We start from the raw sequence: 18038 nt of genomic DNA on the forward strand, positions 1-18038 counted from the left end.
TTTTGTAGGAAATTTTTTCCACAAAATAATTAATATGGAAAAATGTTTTATATGATTGCACATGTAAAATTTTGTATCATATTACTTAATATCTCAGGGAGGGTGGAGGAGTAGGAGGGAACAGGAGATGGAAAGTAGGAAAGAGGGAAAGAATTTGAAAATCAAAATTTTAAATAAAATGAATGTTAAAAAATGTTTTTACATATAATTGAGAGGAAATAATTATATTTTTAAAAAATTAAAAAATAGACCCCTTCACACCTTTGCATGTGAATGCCTTCCCTTATGTGAAGAAAGGCCTTAAAAATCTTCTCTGGATCCTACCAATTCCAATTCCAACCTTGCTGGCATAAGCTCTGCAGCCATGTATTCTGAGAAGTACATCTTATCAATAAAAATGGCATAATTGGTTTTTTCACTTGTGTATAAAGAAATGTGAAACACAAAATTAGTTTTGCAATGGAAATCATTAGGCTTATATATTCTCTAGGCTGAGATTTCCATACAATTTTACTTTGTTCATTCAGTGCTGTATCTGCAAAGGTGTCCCCCAAACTTTCTTTCCCTCTAACACTGCTTCAAGTGGAGAGGAATTATTTTGTAAAAATCATTTTCCAAAATAGTCTGATGCCCTGAATATTTATCTTAATTCAATCCTGAACATTATTATGAACATTCAGAACCCAAACCATTCATCTTAACTTAAACCTTCAATTACATTCCACAATGCAAACCTCCTGGCACTAGAAGAGCATTTCATGTTTATAAACTAAACCTAGGACCAGAAAAAGTGATGAAGGTTGGGTTTTGTTTTTTTTTTCTTCATTTTTTATGAGAGTCCACTTTCTGACATCACATTGGCAGTGGTTGTGATTGGCTACTGGAGAACAAAAAATAGTTTATATCCAGCAGGAACGAATGAGCAGAGGAAAAATTGAATCTGTGTCCACTCACTCACTCTTGCTGGCTTGTCTGCCCAACTCAGTTCTACAGAAGGGTGAGTTTTACTCCACTGATTTTGGAGTGGGGTGTGAGGGAGGGAGGCTTCTTAATTTCAAATTCTGAAATCCTTTTCTCTTCTAGAATGCAGTATAATTTAGGGATTTTTTTTTTGTTGTATCTTCTTGATTTTTAGATTTTGTCCAAAAGGATGCACTCTTCCATCTAAAGCCCAAATTCCTTGATAAAAGTATCAAGAATTAACTTGGAAGTCACTGATCTTATTCTTGCTTCTGTATGTTTACCAATACTCATTTGTGATCTTCCCTTTCCCTTCTTCCACGAGGTATTCCTGTAGTGTAAAATACACTTTGCTAATCTGATACATCCAAAGAAAAGGGGAAAGAAAGCTGTCTTTGCATTTCATTGTAACCTATATAATGCTGTATCTTATACCATAGACTTCAACCTAATATGCATCAAATGTTCCAAAAATTCTATTCTGAACACTGGGGTAGGCACTGGGGACACAATGATAAAGAATGAAAAGTCCTTCATTTAAGAAGCTTACATAAGAAAATACTGCATACTATCTTTTTCAATGAGATGCTTATATATGTATACGTGCAAAGTCTTAGAATTTTATCTACATATACTCATATTGTTTTTTTACCAAGGTATGCCTTGTTTTTGTCTCTTGTTTCATCTAAGAGCTTTCTTAATTTAAATCGATTCCATTCTAGTCAACCTTTTCTCAGGATATGGTATTGTGCTAAGTGACAAGTGATGAAAAGAGGAAATAGGGCAGCCCATGCCTCGGTGCACTTAAGAGTTTGCTGGGAAATACAACATTTATGCAGATAAATATAATACAAGGTAAGAGGGAAAGAGTCCAGAAGAAGTCAGCCAGCATGATTTAGACAGAGTGCAAACTAAAACCTGAGGAGATCAGGGGAAAGGACACAGGAGAGATGATACAAGCCACCCTTTGAATGAAAATAGGATTGTGATAGGCTGAGATGAGATGAGCTCTAAGGACTGAATGAATGCACACTATTTCCCAAATAAAAATAAAAAAGAGCTCCCTTAAGGCTCAAAAACTAGATGGGCATCATTTTATTAAGAGACTTAAATGTCACATTGACAAGTTTGTATTTTATTTTATTGACAAAACAAACAAACAAACAACTCTGTCACTGCAGAATTTTTAAGCAAGGCCAGCCCTGTACATTAAGAAGACAATTTGGGCATCTGTCCAGGAGAGGGAGGGGAGCTTGGAGTCAGGGTGACAAATGAGGTGACTCTCTCATCAATTCACATTGGGAGGGAGGGCCCAAGACCAGCTAGGTGGTTTAGTGGTTTGAGAGCCAGACCCAGAGACCAGAGATCATAGGTTCAAGTTTAGCCTCTAACTTTTCCTAGATATGTGATCCTGGGCAAGTCACTTAACTCCAGTTGCCTAATTCTTACTGCTCTTCTGCCTTGGAACTAATACTTTATATTGATCCCAAGACAGAAAAAAAAAAAAAAAGAAGTTAAAGATCTGAACCAAGGTAATGACTTTGCGAGTAAAAAGAAAGTTATGGATGAAAGAGAGATTCTGGAGACACAACTGACAGAACTTGACATTTATTTACATTTGAGATAAAGGATACATAGAAAGGTCAAGGTTGATTCTAGGATTTGGAACCTAATTTGGAGGAGGGCCAGGTTTGCAGGTGCTTTTGGAGATACAGGTTGGAATTGCATGCTTGTGGGGCTTCCAAACAGAGATCCAGAGATCATCACTACCACACAATACATGGAAGGGGCAGTCATTGATATTTGCCCTTAAAAGCATCATATATCTTTTCCCTCTTTTCTAGATAAGATTTTTCCTTATCTCCAAAGCTACTAGAATTTTTTTTTTAACCCTTAACTTTTGTCTTAGAATCAATACAGAGCATTAGTTCCAAGACAGAAGTGTGTTAAGGGCTAGGAAATTGGGGTTAAGTGACTTGCCTAGGGTCTGAGGTCAGATTTGAATCTAGGACCTCCAGTCTCCAGGCCTGGCTCTCTATCCTTTGAGTCACCTCCCCGCCCCTAGAACCATTAGAATAATTTTTAAAATTAAAATAAAATAAAATACTTTCATTGTGTGTGTTTATTTTGCATATATTTTCTTATATTTATAACATACCACCTATGGATTACTTCTCAAAGTTGCATTTGCACTCAGAGGTTGGTTCCCCAAAGGGTAGCTATTGTCTCAGATTCAGTGTTTCTAAAACTGTAACTCATGAGGACACATCTGTGGATTTCCAATTAAGGAGTAGATAGATAGCATAGTGGATAGAGCACAAGACCTGGAGTCCAGAGGAACTAGCCTCAGAACCATCCCAGCTAATGTGATCCTGGGCAAGTCACTTAACGTCAAACAAACAATAAAAAAAGAATGAAATAATATTAGCTTTTGTTGTTGTTCATTTGGGTCTACCTCTTCATGACCCAATGGATAATAGCTATCCATGGGGTTTTCTTGACAAGAATACTAGAGTGATTCACCATTTCCTTTTCTAGCAGATCATTTTGTCAGGCAGTCAGAGGTTAAGTGACTTGCCCAGGGTCAGGTAGCTAGCAACTGTCTGAGACTGGATTGAATTGATTCCAAGCACTCTATCCATTGGGGCAGCTGGGTGGCTCAGTGGATTGAGAGCCAGGCCTAGAGACTGGAGGTCCTAGGTTCAAGTCCGGCCTCGGACACTTCCAGCTGTGTGACCTTGGGCAAGTCACTTGACCCCTATCGCCTACCCTTACCACTCCTGGGCTAAGGATGGTCACTAGCCCGGATGAAAAAAGAGGAGGGTTGGGCGTGGGGCTAGCAACCCCACAACCCCACCCTGTAAAAAAACTACATCTGCTAAAGAAACTGCAACCTAAAGTAGGAGCAGCTGGGCTAGCTCAGTGGATTAAGAGCCAGACCTAGAGATGAAAGGTCCTAGGTTCAAATCCGGACTCAGACACTTCCCAGCTGGGTGACCCTGAGCAACCCTTTGCCTACTGGTTGTGGCCCTATGCTCCTAGAATGGAGTCCCAGGATAAAAAACAAAAAACAAAAAACAAAATCTATCCATTAAGTCAATCATTGGTCCCCTATGTATACAGAAGTTAAGTGACTTGTGCAAGGTCACACTAGGAAGTGTCTAAGGCCAGATTTGAACCCAGACTCTCAATCTACAGAGCCACCTACCTGACTACACCCCCTCTCCACCAACCAGCAGACTGTTAAACCATTTTTCCCTCTTTCTATTTACATTCAACATTCTATTTAATCACATTATTTATTACAATAGCTTCTAATACCTTGGTGGGGAAAGTAAAAAGCAACCTCGTTAGGGTGGAATATTTACTTTCCAACCCTCTGCCCTGTCTTAAATCTTGTCCCAGCTTTCAAAGCAGCTGCCTGTTCTTTCACTTACAGAAAATGGACACTTAGTTCCTCCCATGATATACAGAAGAAGAAACTCTCCTCTCTCCCACCTTCAAATTAAATCAGGGCATAGAGAAATCCCTCCTCACACAAAACACTGGGTTTGCAGATACTGAAAAAAAAAAGCTGGAAAAGTGTTTTCAAAATACTCTCATATTCCACAGTCCTCATATGCCTGCAGTTACTGGGATTGGATTTAACTTCTTTGTGCTGTGTAAATATGTCTAGCTTTGAGTGTGGTTCTGAAGATGAACTGAGGCAATTGTTTGAGTACCAGACTACCTGGCCTCAAGATGATGAATTCTGGGGGAATGGCAACATTCAAAGAACTGCTGCAAAGCTTCAGAGGGGTTGCAGTTTGCTAGACAGGTAGAGGGAGTGCAATCACCAATGAAATAGCAGATCTTCAAAATATTTACCTATTTCTTGGGAAATGATCATTTGTCATTGCTAAAGCATTGGAAACTACAATCTTGTTGTGTTTCTTTTCATACAAGAGAACTTATACTCATTTGGCTTTTCCAAGTAAGTATTATTCAAACTTCTTGGAACCCTATGCAATAAAAAAAAGTAAATAGGATGTTCCATATCTTCCCCCACCAATGTAAGAGACAAAAGAAACTAGATTGTATAAGAATACCATTGCTAAAGTCCATATGATACATTACAACATGTATAATTTGGATTGCTTGGATAACTAACTCTTTTTTTAAACCCTTACCTTCCCTCTTAGAATCAATACTATGTATCAGTTCCAAGGCAGAAGGGTGGTAAGGGCTAGGCAATGGGGGTCACACAGCTTTCTGAGGCAAGATTTAAACCCAGGACCTCCTTTCCCTAGGCCTGGCTTTCCATCCACTGAGCTTCTTAGTTTCCCCTTATTCTTTTCAATTACACGGGTCATATATGACCCTCTTTCTTTCTTTTTCTTATCTCAAATCATCATTTCTTATCTCAAATAAAAACATAAGCTTTCTGTCACTATCTCCTCCTCTACCCCCATCTTACAAAGTGAGGTGGCCCTTCTTGCTAAGACAAAGCCTTCTTTCTTTTTTTCCCCCATTTGTTATAGTCATGCAAAACACAATTCCATACTGGTCATTGTTGTAAGAGAAAATTCATACATAACCAAAACCCCAAAATATAACTAAAGATACACTGGTGTGAAAGATGACTCCCACAGTTCTTTCTCTGAAGGTGGATAGCATTCCCATGTCAGGATTGTTCCATATCATTGCATTGCTGAAAGCAGCCAAGTTTTAACAGATAATCATCATCTGATAAAGTCTTCTTTCTGTTTGCACAAATGACCCCATTCCATCCTTCCTCCTCCAATAGATTATCCTTCTATATCATTCTGACTCTCACTTATTTTCAGTTTCTTCCTATCTACCAGTTGCTTCCCTCCTGCCTACAAAATGTCTCTATCTCCTCAATACTCCAGAAACTCTCACTTGACCCATCCAACCTTGATACCTTTTGTTCCATTTGTCTCCTCCTTTTTATGGCTAAACTCTTTGAGAAAACCAATTGGGGAATTAGATGTTTCTACTTTCTAACCTTTCATCCTCTTCTTAATCCTCTACAGTCTGGCTTTTTCTCATCATTCAGCCAAAACTACTTCTCTCTGAAGTTATCAATAATCTTTCTATAGCCAAATTCTCATTCCCATTCTCAATTCTCATCCTTCTTGAACGCTCTGTAGCCTTTCAGATTGTCATTCAACCTCTTCTTCTAGATACTTTTTTCTCTCTAGTTTTTCATGATACAACCCTCAGGCTCTCCTATTTGCTCCTTCTCTCTCTCCTTTGCTAATTCTTCATGCAGGTCAGAAATTCCCTCTATACTTGGTGACCTCATCAAGTTCCCATGGATTTGATTACCATCTGTATGCCAAAGTTCCAGACTTTACCTCTTTGCTGAACTTCTGACTTATATCTCCAACTGTCTATTGGACATCTTAAACTGGATATCCTGTAGACATGTTAAACTCAACATGCCCCAAACTAGACTCATCATTTTTCCTTCCCTCTTCATAATTTCCCTCTTATTGTTGATGATACCCATCCTCCCAGGACTTAAAGGTAGCTGGTGTCTGCTAGTTCTAGATTTTAGCTGTCAGCTTTCTTGGTCTTCTTTATAATATTTCCCCACAGTTCCCTAAGCTTTGCAGGAGGGCTATTGTTCAGCCACTATCTTTTTTTTTTAAACCCTTAACTTCTGTGTATTGGCTCGTTGGTGGAAGAGTGGTAAGGGTGGGCAATGGGGGTCAAGTGATTTGCCCAGGGTCACACAGCTAGGAAGTGTCTGAGGTCAGATTTGAACCTAGGACCTTCCGTCTCTAGGTCTGATTCTCAATCCACTGAGCTATCCAGCTGCCCCCTCAGCCACTATCTTGACAAGGCTGATTTCCTGGAAGAAGTTCTGTGGGCAGCTTCATTCCTCAGAGCCAAGAGAAAGGAAGAGACTGGGCAGCTAGCAAGGAAGCAGATGAGTCCAAGAGCTCCTTATGTCCTTTCTACGTGAAGGAATTCACCCATGTGTGTTTTATATTATCCAACAGTCCATAGTTTAGTTGAAAAATCTTTGCCTCTATTCTTTGAAATCTCAACCCTAGCACAAGTATGATTTTTATTATGAAAATTCACACTAACACAAGCATTCCTCTCCTAGCAGAAATGACTGCCATTGCTATGAGCCAAGTCCCTATAGCACTAGGTTCATCCCAGAATTTTCCCATTTTTATCTTGTGTCCTTTGTTTTTTCTTTACTACAAGGGCTAAGTGAACTAGAAAGTCTAGGTTGGGGGTGGAGGCAAAGCCTTTTTATTTTTTGTTCCCCATTGATTTGGGGAAGGATTTTCCTAGTTGTTGTTTTTTTTAATCTGTATAGGATTTTTTTTGGGGGGGGGGTCTGGGCTTGTGAGTTCATCAAGGTGGGGAGCTCCCAGTGTAGAGCTTTTTTTTTTTTTTTTTTTTTTTTTTTTTTTTTTTTTTACTGAGACTCAACATCAACTCATGAGTAACTTAGAATTACCACTAGCTTTTCCCCATTTGCATGTTCAGGTTGGTAAAGAGTCTCTGTTTGCAGTACAGTCACAGAAGTTTCTGGTCTCCAAATGGAGAATAAGAACATATTTTCTCATAGAGCCTTTGTTATAGTTAATATGCTCAGTTACATCAATTAATCAACAATTAATCAGTCCATAAACATCCATTAAGCGTGTCTACTACCTGCTAGGCATTATGCTAAGAGCTGAAGATACAAAGAAGGCAAAGGAGAGTCCCTGGCCTCAAGGAGCTCCCAGCCTAATGTGGGAGAGATACTATGCACAAATAAGTTATATGCAGGATGAATGTTAAATAATCAACAGAGGGAATTATGGGAGACAGTGGTTAGGAGGAGATAATGGCAGAAGGCATATGGGTAATATGAAAAGAGAAGAAAGGGAGAAGAGGGAGCTCTTGCCCAATGGTCTCAATTTGTACAAGAATGGCTGGGTGTCCTGTGTTGGTATTGGGGATAGAAATGCAAGAAAAAAAAATTAAAGCAAAACAACAACTAATTACAGTCCTTACTTTCAAGGGGATTAAATTCTATCATAGAGCCAAGTATGTAATCATATACAGAATAAATTAAGGTAAACGAGTAAATAATTATAGGTAAAATCGAACTCCTATGTTATAGTTTAGGATAGTTATAGTTAAAGCACATCTTCTACCCCTTTTTGCCTCTCTTTCCCCTGCCAAAATGAGGTGTTTTACATGGTTCTAAATCAGGATAACTGGGAGGAGTTGGATGTTATATCACCATATACCATCAGAGGGCACTTAAAGCTTGTTTTTGTAGCTACTTCCCCCAGACAAGAAGTTTTTAAGGGAATATCCTCCCTGGTGTCTTCCTCTATTCATATCTAACCTAGAGGTTTTAGATATTCCTGTGGATATATTAATATTCCTGTTACAGTTTTTTATACCCGTCTCATTGGATATCTTTTTCTTAATTTCTCTTCTTAGCATGACCCCAAGAACTCTTCACTCACATCAAAATTAAATGGGATTTCTCAGCAGAAATTAAAGCCATGAGATCTTAAAGGTTTTAAATCTCGAATCTCCCATCCTTCCATTCTTCATTTATTTTTCCTTACACACAAAAGCCTTCTAGATGAAACACTTTGCACTCATTAGGTTATCCAATATCGGATTCATAGTAACGAACGATTATACACAGGACCATGCAGCGTTAGCTCTCTTCGGGGCCAATATATAGATCAATATACTTTAAAATAAATAAAAACCTCAAGCAGAGTGGAAACAAGTGAAAGCCAATAAATAGATTCCTTTGTGGATGTGGGAAGAAATGCAAAAATTATTTTTCACAATGATTATACATTTGCAACCTGTTTAATTTCAGAAAGTCAACAAAATGAAGACAGCCCTAATTTTGCTCAGCCTTTTGGGAATAGCTTGTGCTTTCTCAGTAAGTTCTTTTCTTATTCTCTTCATTTTTCCATGGTCAATAGGGAGACAGACAGAAAGACAGATACACAGATAGATAGATGGATGCATGGATAGATAAATATACCCGTTTAATATTGATTTTTTCCCTTCCAGGCAAAAAACTTATATCGAAGGGCCAAATTAGAGGATTCTGAAGAAAATGGGGTAATTTAAAAAATATTTTCTTTTTTTATGGGCTACTCATAATGTGATCTCATTAAGGTAAATATTTCCTCTGATGGTATCTATAGCAACCTGGCCATGTTTACCTACTATTAGAGACTCTTGTCCATGTCCTTTCATAAATCTGACCCAGTGGGACCCATCCAAAATACTGAGAACTTCCTCAAATTCTCTTGACATTAAGAGGCTCCCAATGGAGCAGACAGACTATCCCCCAGTAATCTCTCACCACAAGACCACTCCATCTTCTATTTCTTTTTTAAAATTTTTTTTAAACCCTTACCTTCCATCTTAGAATCAATACTGTGTATTGGTTCTAAGGCAGAAGAGTGGTAAGGGCTAGACAATGGGGTAACTTGCCCAGAGTCACATAGCTAGGAAGTATCTGGGGTCAGATTTGAGCCCAGGACCTCTCATCTCTGGGCCTGGCTCTCAATCTACTGAGCCACCTAGCTGCCCCGCCACTCCATCTTCTATTTCTAACATACATTTCTTTGATGATATCTTTCATCTGGGTTCTTCTTCATGATTTCATGCTATGTGTCTATTTATACCTCCAACTGTCCTCCGGGGATATATGTTTTTGGTTATTCAGAGGCTCTGTGACAAATGACTCATAGCTGAATATAAACTGGTAGAATATAGTATAAAAAATTAGAATTTTTTTCTTGGAGAAGTTTGAAGTTATTAAAGGAGCTTTGTAGTTTCCAGAAGGAAAACATGCTCATCTTTCTACTTAATTTAGAAACCATTTCAGGCATTTGTGAAGAAAATATAAATATTTCATTTTGTTTTCTCTCCTAGGTCCTCAATCACAGACAGAGATATTATCTATACAAATATTCCTACTTTTACCCACCTCTAAAACGAATTCCAGTTCAGGTAACCAATTAACTTTTTTTCCCAGAGTTGTTTTAAGATCTAACTACTTGAATGATTCTTTGAAAATATAACAGAAAAATTTTTTACCAATGAGTACTCAAAGAAATTCTGAAAACTTGAAGCCTCTAATATAGTCTCAGCTTACTTTGATATACACAACTTTCATTACCTCAACACGGGACAGATGGCAGTAGAAAATCGACTATTTTTTACAAACAAACCAAAGCAAGTACTCCACTAGCAGTATTCTCAATGTTTAAGCACAAAAGGATTTTTTTTTTGTGTTTTAAAGCAAGATGCTCAATGACATGTCTGGAATTTAAAAGTAGTTTTCAACAAGCAAGTCACTTGCCCATTGCCTAGTCCTTATCACTCTTCTGCCTTAGGACCAATACACAGTACTGATTCTAAGATGGAAGCTAAGGGTTTTTATAAATAGTCAAACAAGTAAATAAAATATATTGACGAAAAGCAGAATATGTAAGAAGTCATAGGGCCACAGATTCTAGGGATCGATAGGGTGATTACTGACCACATAGAGGATGAGTAGCTGCTTATTTCTCATTTTACTTGTTTTCTTTTCCAAGAAGTTTAATCTTTCCACTGAAAATAGTACAAGAATCACTAACAGGACTCTGGACACAAGGGACAGCAGATACTCATGCTTCATGTTTGGTCCTGTGCTCTTTAACATTTTATCAACAACGTAGATGAAGGCACAGATAGTTTGGTTATCAAATATGCAGAATATCCAATCCTGAAAGGGACAGCTGAATGACCAGCAGGATTCCCAAGAACTTGATAGGCTAGAATATTGAGTTGACTATAATCAGACAGAATTTAATAGGGATAAATTCAATACCCTACACCTGGGTTCAAAAAAGGATCCTCTTAATTATGGGATGGGAGAGTGTGGTCAGATGGGGAAAAGATATCAGTCTCAGTGACTTTGTGCACCACAGGCTCAACAGGAGTTGGTATTGTGAGTTGTCTGCCAGAAAAAGCCGATGTGATCTTGGGCTCCATTGACAGGGGATGAGCTTTCAGGAATAAAAACAAGCTCTAAGGGGAGCAGCTGCTCAGTGGATTGAGAGCCAGGCCTAGAGACGGGAGGTCCCAGGTTCGAATCCGGCCTCAGACACTTCCTAGCTGTGTGACCCTGGGCAAGTCACTTAAGCCCCATTGCCTACCCTTACCACTCTTCTGCCTTGGAGTCAATAAATAGTATTGACTCCAGGACAGAAGGTAAGGGTTTAAAAAAAAACAAAAACAAGCTCTAACCTGGTCATCTGAGTATTATAGTCAATTCTGAGCCCTGAGGTTTAAGGAAAGAATTATGGTGAAAATGGAGTGTTATGGGGTAGTTATGTGACCAAGTAGGTAGAGAGTCAGGCCTGGAGATGGGAGCCCGTGGGTTCAAATTTGGCCTCAGACTTCCTAGCTGTGTGACCCAGGGCAAGTTACTTGACCTCAATTGCCTAGCTCTTACTGTTCTTCTGCCTTGGGATCACTATTTAGTATCATTTCTAAGACAGGAGGTAAGAGTTTTATTTTTAAAAAAAATTTAAGATGGAGTATTGAGAAGAAATCAATCAGAATGAATAAAGATGATAAAAGAATTTGCATTCAAGGACAGCTAGGAGTAATGAAGTATGTTTAGCCTGAAGAAGTGAAGACTCATCAGAGACGTGGAAGCTGGTTTCAAGCGTTTGGAGGGCTTTCATGTTGAAGATGGATTAGATTTGTTCATTTTGACCCCAGAACACAGAAATCAGAACAGTATATGGAAACTGCAAAGAAATAGCTAATTAATATCAATAAAAACTATCAATAGCAATTAGAATTGTACAAAAATGGAAAATGTTGCTTCAGGAGGTAATGGGTTCTGCTTCACTGGAAGTCAGCTGGAAATCAGAAGCTTGATTATTACCTGATTGTGTTAAAGTAGCAATTTCCTTTTGAGGTATGACTTTTTGCAGATGACTACTAAATTCTCTCCTGACTCTAAAATTCTGAGATTCTGCGATCCAGCAGCAAGGGAATGCCTCAGTTTCCTTAACTGTAAAATGAACTAGAGAAGGAAATGGCAAAACCACTCCAGTATCCTTGACAAAAAATTTCTAAAAGGAGTCACAGGAGCAGGCATGACTGAAAATGACTAAACAACAACAAAGTTCAAAACTAAGTCATTATAACCAAAGCTTGAATTTGCTAGATGTTTTTAGGATCTTGATTCTTACATTTTTTTCTTGTGCTCAATACCCTTTTTGGTAGTCTTTTCATTTTGACAGTCAAATTCATTTTGATTTGTTGTAGGGAAAGCAGAAAGTGTTATGTCCCTGATAGCTAAAAGGTCATCATTAACCAGGAAATAATTAACCTAACTTATGCATTATAGTCAAGATTTTTCTTCTATTTTCTCCTGCTGTTTACCTTCAAATGCTCTTTCACATGTTTTCCATTAATTGGAAAGAAGAGGAAGAATACATATCCTATATTTTGATAGCAATTCTAGTGAATGGTTTGATGGGAAGGAGGTTGAAATTAATGGTTAATGTAAAGTTTGTGGATCACATTTTAATTATCTATGCCATCCATGTCCCTCATTAATAATGAGAAGAGTTATTGAACAGAATAATCACTATGAAATTATCAGTTAGTGAAAAACTATAATAATAATAATTGCTTATTAAACCAATGCCACCAAATAGAACTTTTTCTTGGGTCACATAAAAACTAAAATTTTCTTGATTTTAACATTCCAAGTGAATATGGTAGTGTTTTGGGGTTCCTTAAATCCTGCATTGTTCAATGGTCAGAGCACTCTTGATTTAAAAGTTTTATTTTGATTTTGTCATTCTCTGTATATGTGGAGGATTCTTTGATTAAGAAAAATAATGTATGAAATAAAAAAAATTTAACATTATTTCTTTAACAAGAGATCAGAGAATTACAGAATAATAGAAAAATAAAATGCCAGAATTGAAGGGAGAAAAGGCTCCAGATGATGAAAGAGACATAGGAAGATTAAGTGACATGCAAATTGAATCAAATGCCATTTTAAATACATTAAATATGATTGATATGTTTAGAGTAAATTATGTTGTTATCTTATTCCCTACAAGACTGTGAACTCTGAGTGGATATCTTATCTGAAATTTGTATCTTTTCGGATATCTAATCTGAAATTTGTATCTTTCCAATCACTTATTAAAATGCTTTGCCCACAGTAGGCACATCATAAATGTTCTATTATTGATTCCTTCTAGTTATGAAAAGAATGATTTTTTTGTGTTGATTTTTTAAAAGATGTATTAAAATAGGTCTAATTATAAACTCTAGTTTCAAGTCTGCCACAGGCAAGTTACAGTATCTCTCTGAGCCTCAATTCTCTTATCTGCAAAATAAGGTGGTTGGATTTGATGGACTCTAAGGTCTCTTTCATCTCTAAAATTCTGTAACTCTCTCTTCTCATTTTGCTAGGTCATTATATTAACTTTAGATACAATCTAGCATATACATAGCTACATTGGATATTTCTATGTTTATGACCAGCTGCTGTAGAAAATTCTGATTGTCTTTTTATGTATTTTAGCACAATGTTGATTCATCTGAGGAAGGTGATGGTGATAGCTCAGAGGAGGAGGAAGAGGAAGAGGTGGGTAATTTCTCTGGCCAATGTCAAAACAACCTGAAGAGCACAAAAATGAACAATAAACTAGAGATGCTGTTTGTACTCAACAAACAGTCATTCCAGAATTACTTACTGCCTACTATTTTCTATTTTGGAGAGCAATGATGTTAGGTAACTTATTCCCAACTCAGTTAAAAATTGAAACAACTTCCCAGACCTTGCCCCAACCTTCCAGTTAGAGTTATCTGGGATTGAACTCAGAAGTACTTTCACTTTCGAGTGACGGTAAAAGGTTTTTTTCCATGAAAAAGCAATCAACTGAAAGCCTCTAACAAGACCATGACGATAGAGGTTGAATAAATGACAATTCCAGTATTGTTAGAATGGTAAATATAAAATAATTAAACTTTAAAATTCTAAAATAATTCTCTACCCATGCCACAGAGTGGCATGTAAATAATTCTGGGATCTCAGATCAGAGGTCTAGAGCTGGAATGGATCTCAAATGCCATCTTGTCCAAGTCCCTCATTCTAGGGAGGAAGAATTTAACTCAGATGCTTTGAGTCCATAGCAGGACACTTATCACTGTCCTATGCTAGAATGCAATACCAGTACTCCAAGCTCTATATTATGATGCTGGAAAAGATTTGAGTAGCCTTTCCATTTTTCTAAGGCTGAGACATTTTTCTAAGAGTCATCTTAAGTAAATTTAGACAAGCCTAGGCTAGGTATTTGATTACAAATGCTTTAGTAATGGGCACCCATTAAACAAAGAAAAAATACAAATGTTCCTCAGTTTTATATGCAGTAGCTATGGCAGATTGGTCATAAAAGAAGCAAAGAATTCTAAGAATCACGTTGCCTTTAGACTATCTATATACATACATACATGTGTATTTGCATGCACACACACATATATACACATATATATACACACACACATATATATATATATATATAAACTTGGAAGAGAAACATATAAAGAAAGGAATAACTCCTAACTACAGGCTCCCTAACTGAATATTAATCCCTAACCACTCTACAATTGGGAAAATCTTTTTGACATCTTCAGTTAACCATCCTAGCCTCCTAGCTGTGTGACCCTGGGCAAGTCACTTAACCCCCATTGCCTAGCCCTTACCACTCTTCTGCCTTAGAACCAATACATAGTATTGATTCTTTTTTTTTTTAAAGCCTTAACTTCTGTGTATTGGCTCCAAGGCGGAAGAGTGGTAAGGGTGGGCAATGGGGGTCAAGTGACTTGCCCAGGGTCAAACAGCTGGGAAGTGTCTGAGGCCGGATTTGAATCTGACTCTCAATCCACTGAGCTACCCAGCTGCCCACATAGTATTGATTCTAAGGTGGAAGGTAAGGGCTCATTTTTTAAGTATAAGCTGGGGAATTGTTTAAATTAAAAATTACTTGTTGAAGAAAACCCTATAATTATGATGTAATCAGTTCATCGATCTAAATCTGAGAGCCATCTAAGTGAAAGAAACCTTTCTATCAACAGCAAATACTTAGAGTTCATGGGATCCATGATATTTTATGCAAATTTCAACAAGAAAAACAATACATTCATTGATTGAAGAGACTCAGTAGAAATCATATTATACACTGTAGTGACTGAACTGAATTCCTCAGTTACTAGATGTGTAAAATGTAGGCATTATCTGGGAAGAAATAGATTTTGAGCTGAATTTATAAAAGGAGAAGAATTCATAATAACAAAAGGAGGAGAAGGGTATTCCAAATTAGGAGATTGTGACTAAAGAATAATAGACATAGAGTTTGTTAGTTTGTCACAAAATTTGAAGCATAGTTTATTCATTTATTGTCTAAAACATAAATATGTTTGTTGTGGATTTTCTTACCAGGAGACTTCAAATGAAGAAGAATCAGAGACTAATGGAAGTGAAGATGAAGAAGAAGAAGAAGGTGGAGAATCTACCACTCTATCAGCCACTACATCTGGATATGAAGAGGAGAATACCACTGCAAGTGGCGATTTAGCAGTGGGTTTAGCAGCAATTCAAATTCCAAAGAAGGTGAGAATGCATTTTTTCCAAAGTTAACATGACCTTGCTCTCCCACTTCTATGAAATATTACTTTTTCCTATTGTCTTTAGTTGATTAACACTTCTAGTGTATGCTTTGGAAAAAAAACACCCACATATCCTAAAATTTCAACTAGCTAGAATGCTTTAGATGAGTGGATATTTTAGTTAACTAAAAATGTAACAGATTGATTGGATTTGTGGTGTCAGCAACAGAGACATTAACCATAGTAGTGCCCTTTCATACCTTCTCCCTTCCAGGATGACTCTTATCTATGTCCTCCTGTAAATCATAGTTAACTAGCAAGTTATTAACCCTAAACCCCCTAATTCAAAATCTTTCCTGTATATTATATAATCCACTTCCCAGCCTTATTGAGTATAGCCTCTTGACCAGAATTGAATCTTTCTCAGTTGATTGGTCAACATTCTGATTGCCAATGATTATTCAGTACTAAAGAGCACACACATAAGATCATAAATCTAGAGCAAGAAGGAATATTAGTGGTCATTTAGACCAGATGAGGGCATAAAGGCACAAAGAGTTTAAATGATTTTCCCAGTGTTGCATAGGTAGTAAGAATTAGAGATGAGATTTGAACCTCGGTTATCTGATTCCAGAGTCCTTTATTCCTGTATTTATTTAGGATGTAGATGTGTGTATATGTATGTATATGTATATATGTATGTGATATAAACACATATATTATTAAAATTTTTAAGTCAATTACATGTAATAACAAATTTCCACATAAGTTTTTTGAAGTTATATGATCCAAATTATCTTCCTTCCTTCTTCCCTCCCCACTCCCAGAAATGGCAAACAATTAAATCTGGGTTATATATATTATTATCACATACAACAGTACATACATAATATATAAAACACTATCTAAGGAATAAAAAGATGAATAAAATACAATCTTTGCTCTTAAGGATCACTTAATCTAATAGATGAGATTAAAAGGGCACATAAATGTATTGTAAAGCAGAGTCCTTGGGTTTGCATCCCAGTTTTACTTAAGAGCTTTTGGCCTCAGTTTCCTCATCTTTGAAATTAGGGGCATTATATTATATCATTTCTATAATTAATTCTGGCTTTGGGGATCAGGAAAAGCTTCATAAATAATGTAATATTTGATCTGGATTTTGAAGGATACTTTAAAATGATAGAGACTGGGGAGAAAGCATGATAGGAAATAAGAAGCAAATCATACCAGATAATTCCCCTAGAGGTGTTTTTTTCAAAATCCATAATAACAGTTTATTTCATTATAGTTTTTCTCTTTCTCCTCAATAGAATATAGGAGAAGAAAAATCAAGGATTTGATGTATGTATATCTAATGCATGTTTTTGCATAAATAAATATAAAGATATAGATAGTTTCAGTTTTGGATTTCATTGATATAGGGCAGCTAATATTGGTCTAGTTTAAAACAAAATCTGATGTAACTCATGCAGAACAAAACTGAAAAAAGAAGATTCTTAGTTGTTTTAAAATTTATATTTAACTGAATGTTTTAAAAATATTCATTATAGGGTGAAGACAGTAAAAATAATACCAAAAAGGAAGAAAGTGATGAAGAAGAGGAGGAAGAAGAGGAAGAAGAGAATGAAGAGAGTGAAGCTGAAGTAGATAAAAATAAAGAAGTAGTCAATGGCACTGATCATGGTGGTGCTGAAGGAGACCATGGAAATGGGAGCAGTGGGAAAGAAGATGGAGAAGAGGAAGAAGAAGTAGAAAATGGCACTGAAGCCAGTGTAGACAAGGACAACAACAGTACTGAACTGGCCACATCTCCGAACAGTAGGTATGAGTCTATTACTCTTCCAGAAGGGATCTATGAAGTTACTTCTCTTCCATACGAAGAAAGCACCAGCAATCTGTATGACAGCGGCTATGAAGAACCAGTCACTAATGAATATGATAATGGGTATGAAACCTATGAAAATGAGAATGGAGAACCCCGAGGTGACAATTACAGAGCATATGAGGATGAATATAGCTACTACAAAGGGCAACCATACAATGGCTATGAAGGTCAAGATTACTACTATCACCAGTGAACTCCTATCACCAGTGAAAACCAATAAAAGGATGAAGTTCATTCATACTAATGGTTTGCATGGTTATTTTTTTTCCCAAGTTGAACTCAGGAAGATGTAATATAAGAAATCCACAGTATGATATGGAGTGGTGCTGCTGCTTTAAAACTTTCTTTGCCAAATAGGTCAGTTTTCAAATTAACTGAATTCTTAGTATTTAGCCAGGGGGATACTTATCAAAGCCCTTACAAATCAGTACTACTTCTTAACTAGCAGGAGTGATTTTCTGGTGTCATAATAATGCTGGAGAATGTTTTGAGGCTGCTG

At 36.9% G+C, this 18038-nt stretch overlaps 1 protein-coding gene across 1 annotated transcript; it reads left to right on the top strand.

Annotated features, from left to right (window-relative positions):
- The first annotated feature begins 982 nt into the window (after positions 1 to 982).
- On the top strand, positions 983 to 17732 carry LOC123252062 (integrin binding sialoprotein). Its single transcript, XM_044681428.1, has 7 exons — positions 983 to 997; positions 8822 to 8887; positions 9022 to 9072; positions 9895 to 9972; positions 13568 to 13630; positions 15485 to 15655; positions 17205 to 17732. Exons 2-7 carry the CDS (start codon positions 8834 to 8836, stop codon positions 17730 to 17732), a joined length of 945 nt encoding a protein of 314 aa, XP_044537363.1. The 5' UTR covers positions 983 to 997; positions 8822 to 8833.
- The last annotated feature ends 306 nt before the right edge of the window (positions 17733 to 18038 follow it).

Source organism: Gracilinanus agilis, chromosome 6 (assembly GCF_016433145.1).
Source record: "Gracilinanus agilis isolate LMUSP501 chromosome 6, AgileGrace, whole genome shotgun sequence".
Lineage (NCBI taxonomy): Eukaryota > Metazoa > Chordata > Mammalia > Didelphimorphia > Didelphidae > Gracilinanus > Gracilinanus agilis.

Bases quoted from the DNA above. Each gene is read 5' to 3' on its own strand.
- LOC123252062 (XM_044681428.1), top strand. From the start codon at position 8,834: ATGAAGACAGCCCTAATTTTGCTCAGCCTTTTGGGAATAGCTTGTGCT. The intron at 13,631-15,484 runs GTGGGTAATTTC...TTTTCTTACCAG, and splicing joins AGGAGGAGGAAGAGGAAGAG to GAGACTTCAAATGAAGAAGA. The intron at 15,656-17,204 runs GTGAGAATGCAT...TATTCATTATAG, and splicing joins CAATTCAAATTCCAAAGAAG to GGTGAAGACAGTAAAAATAA.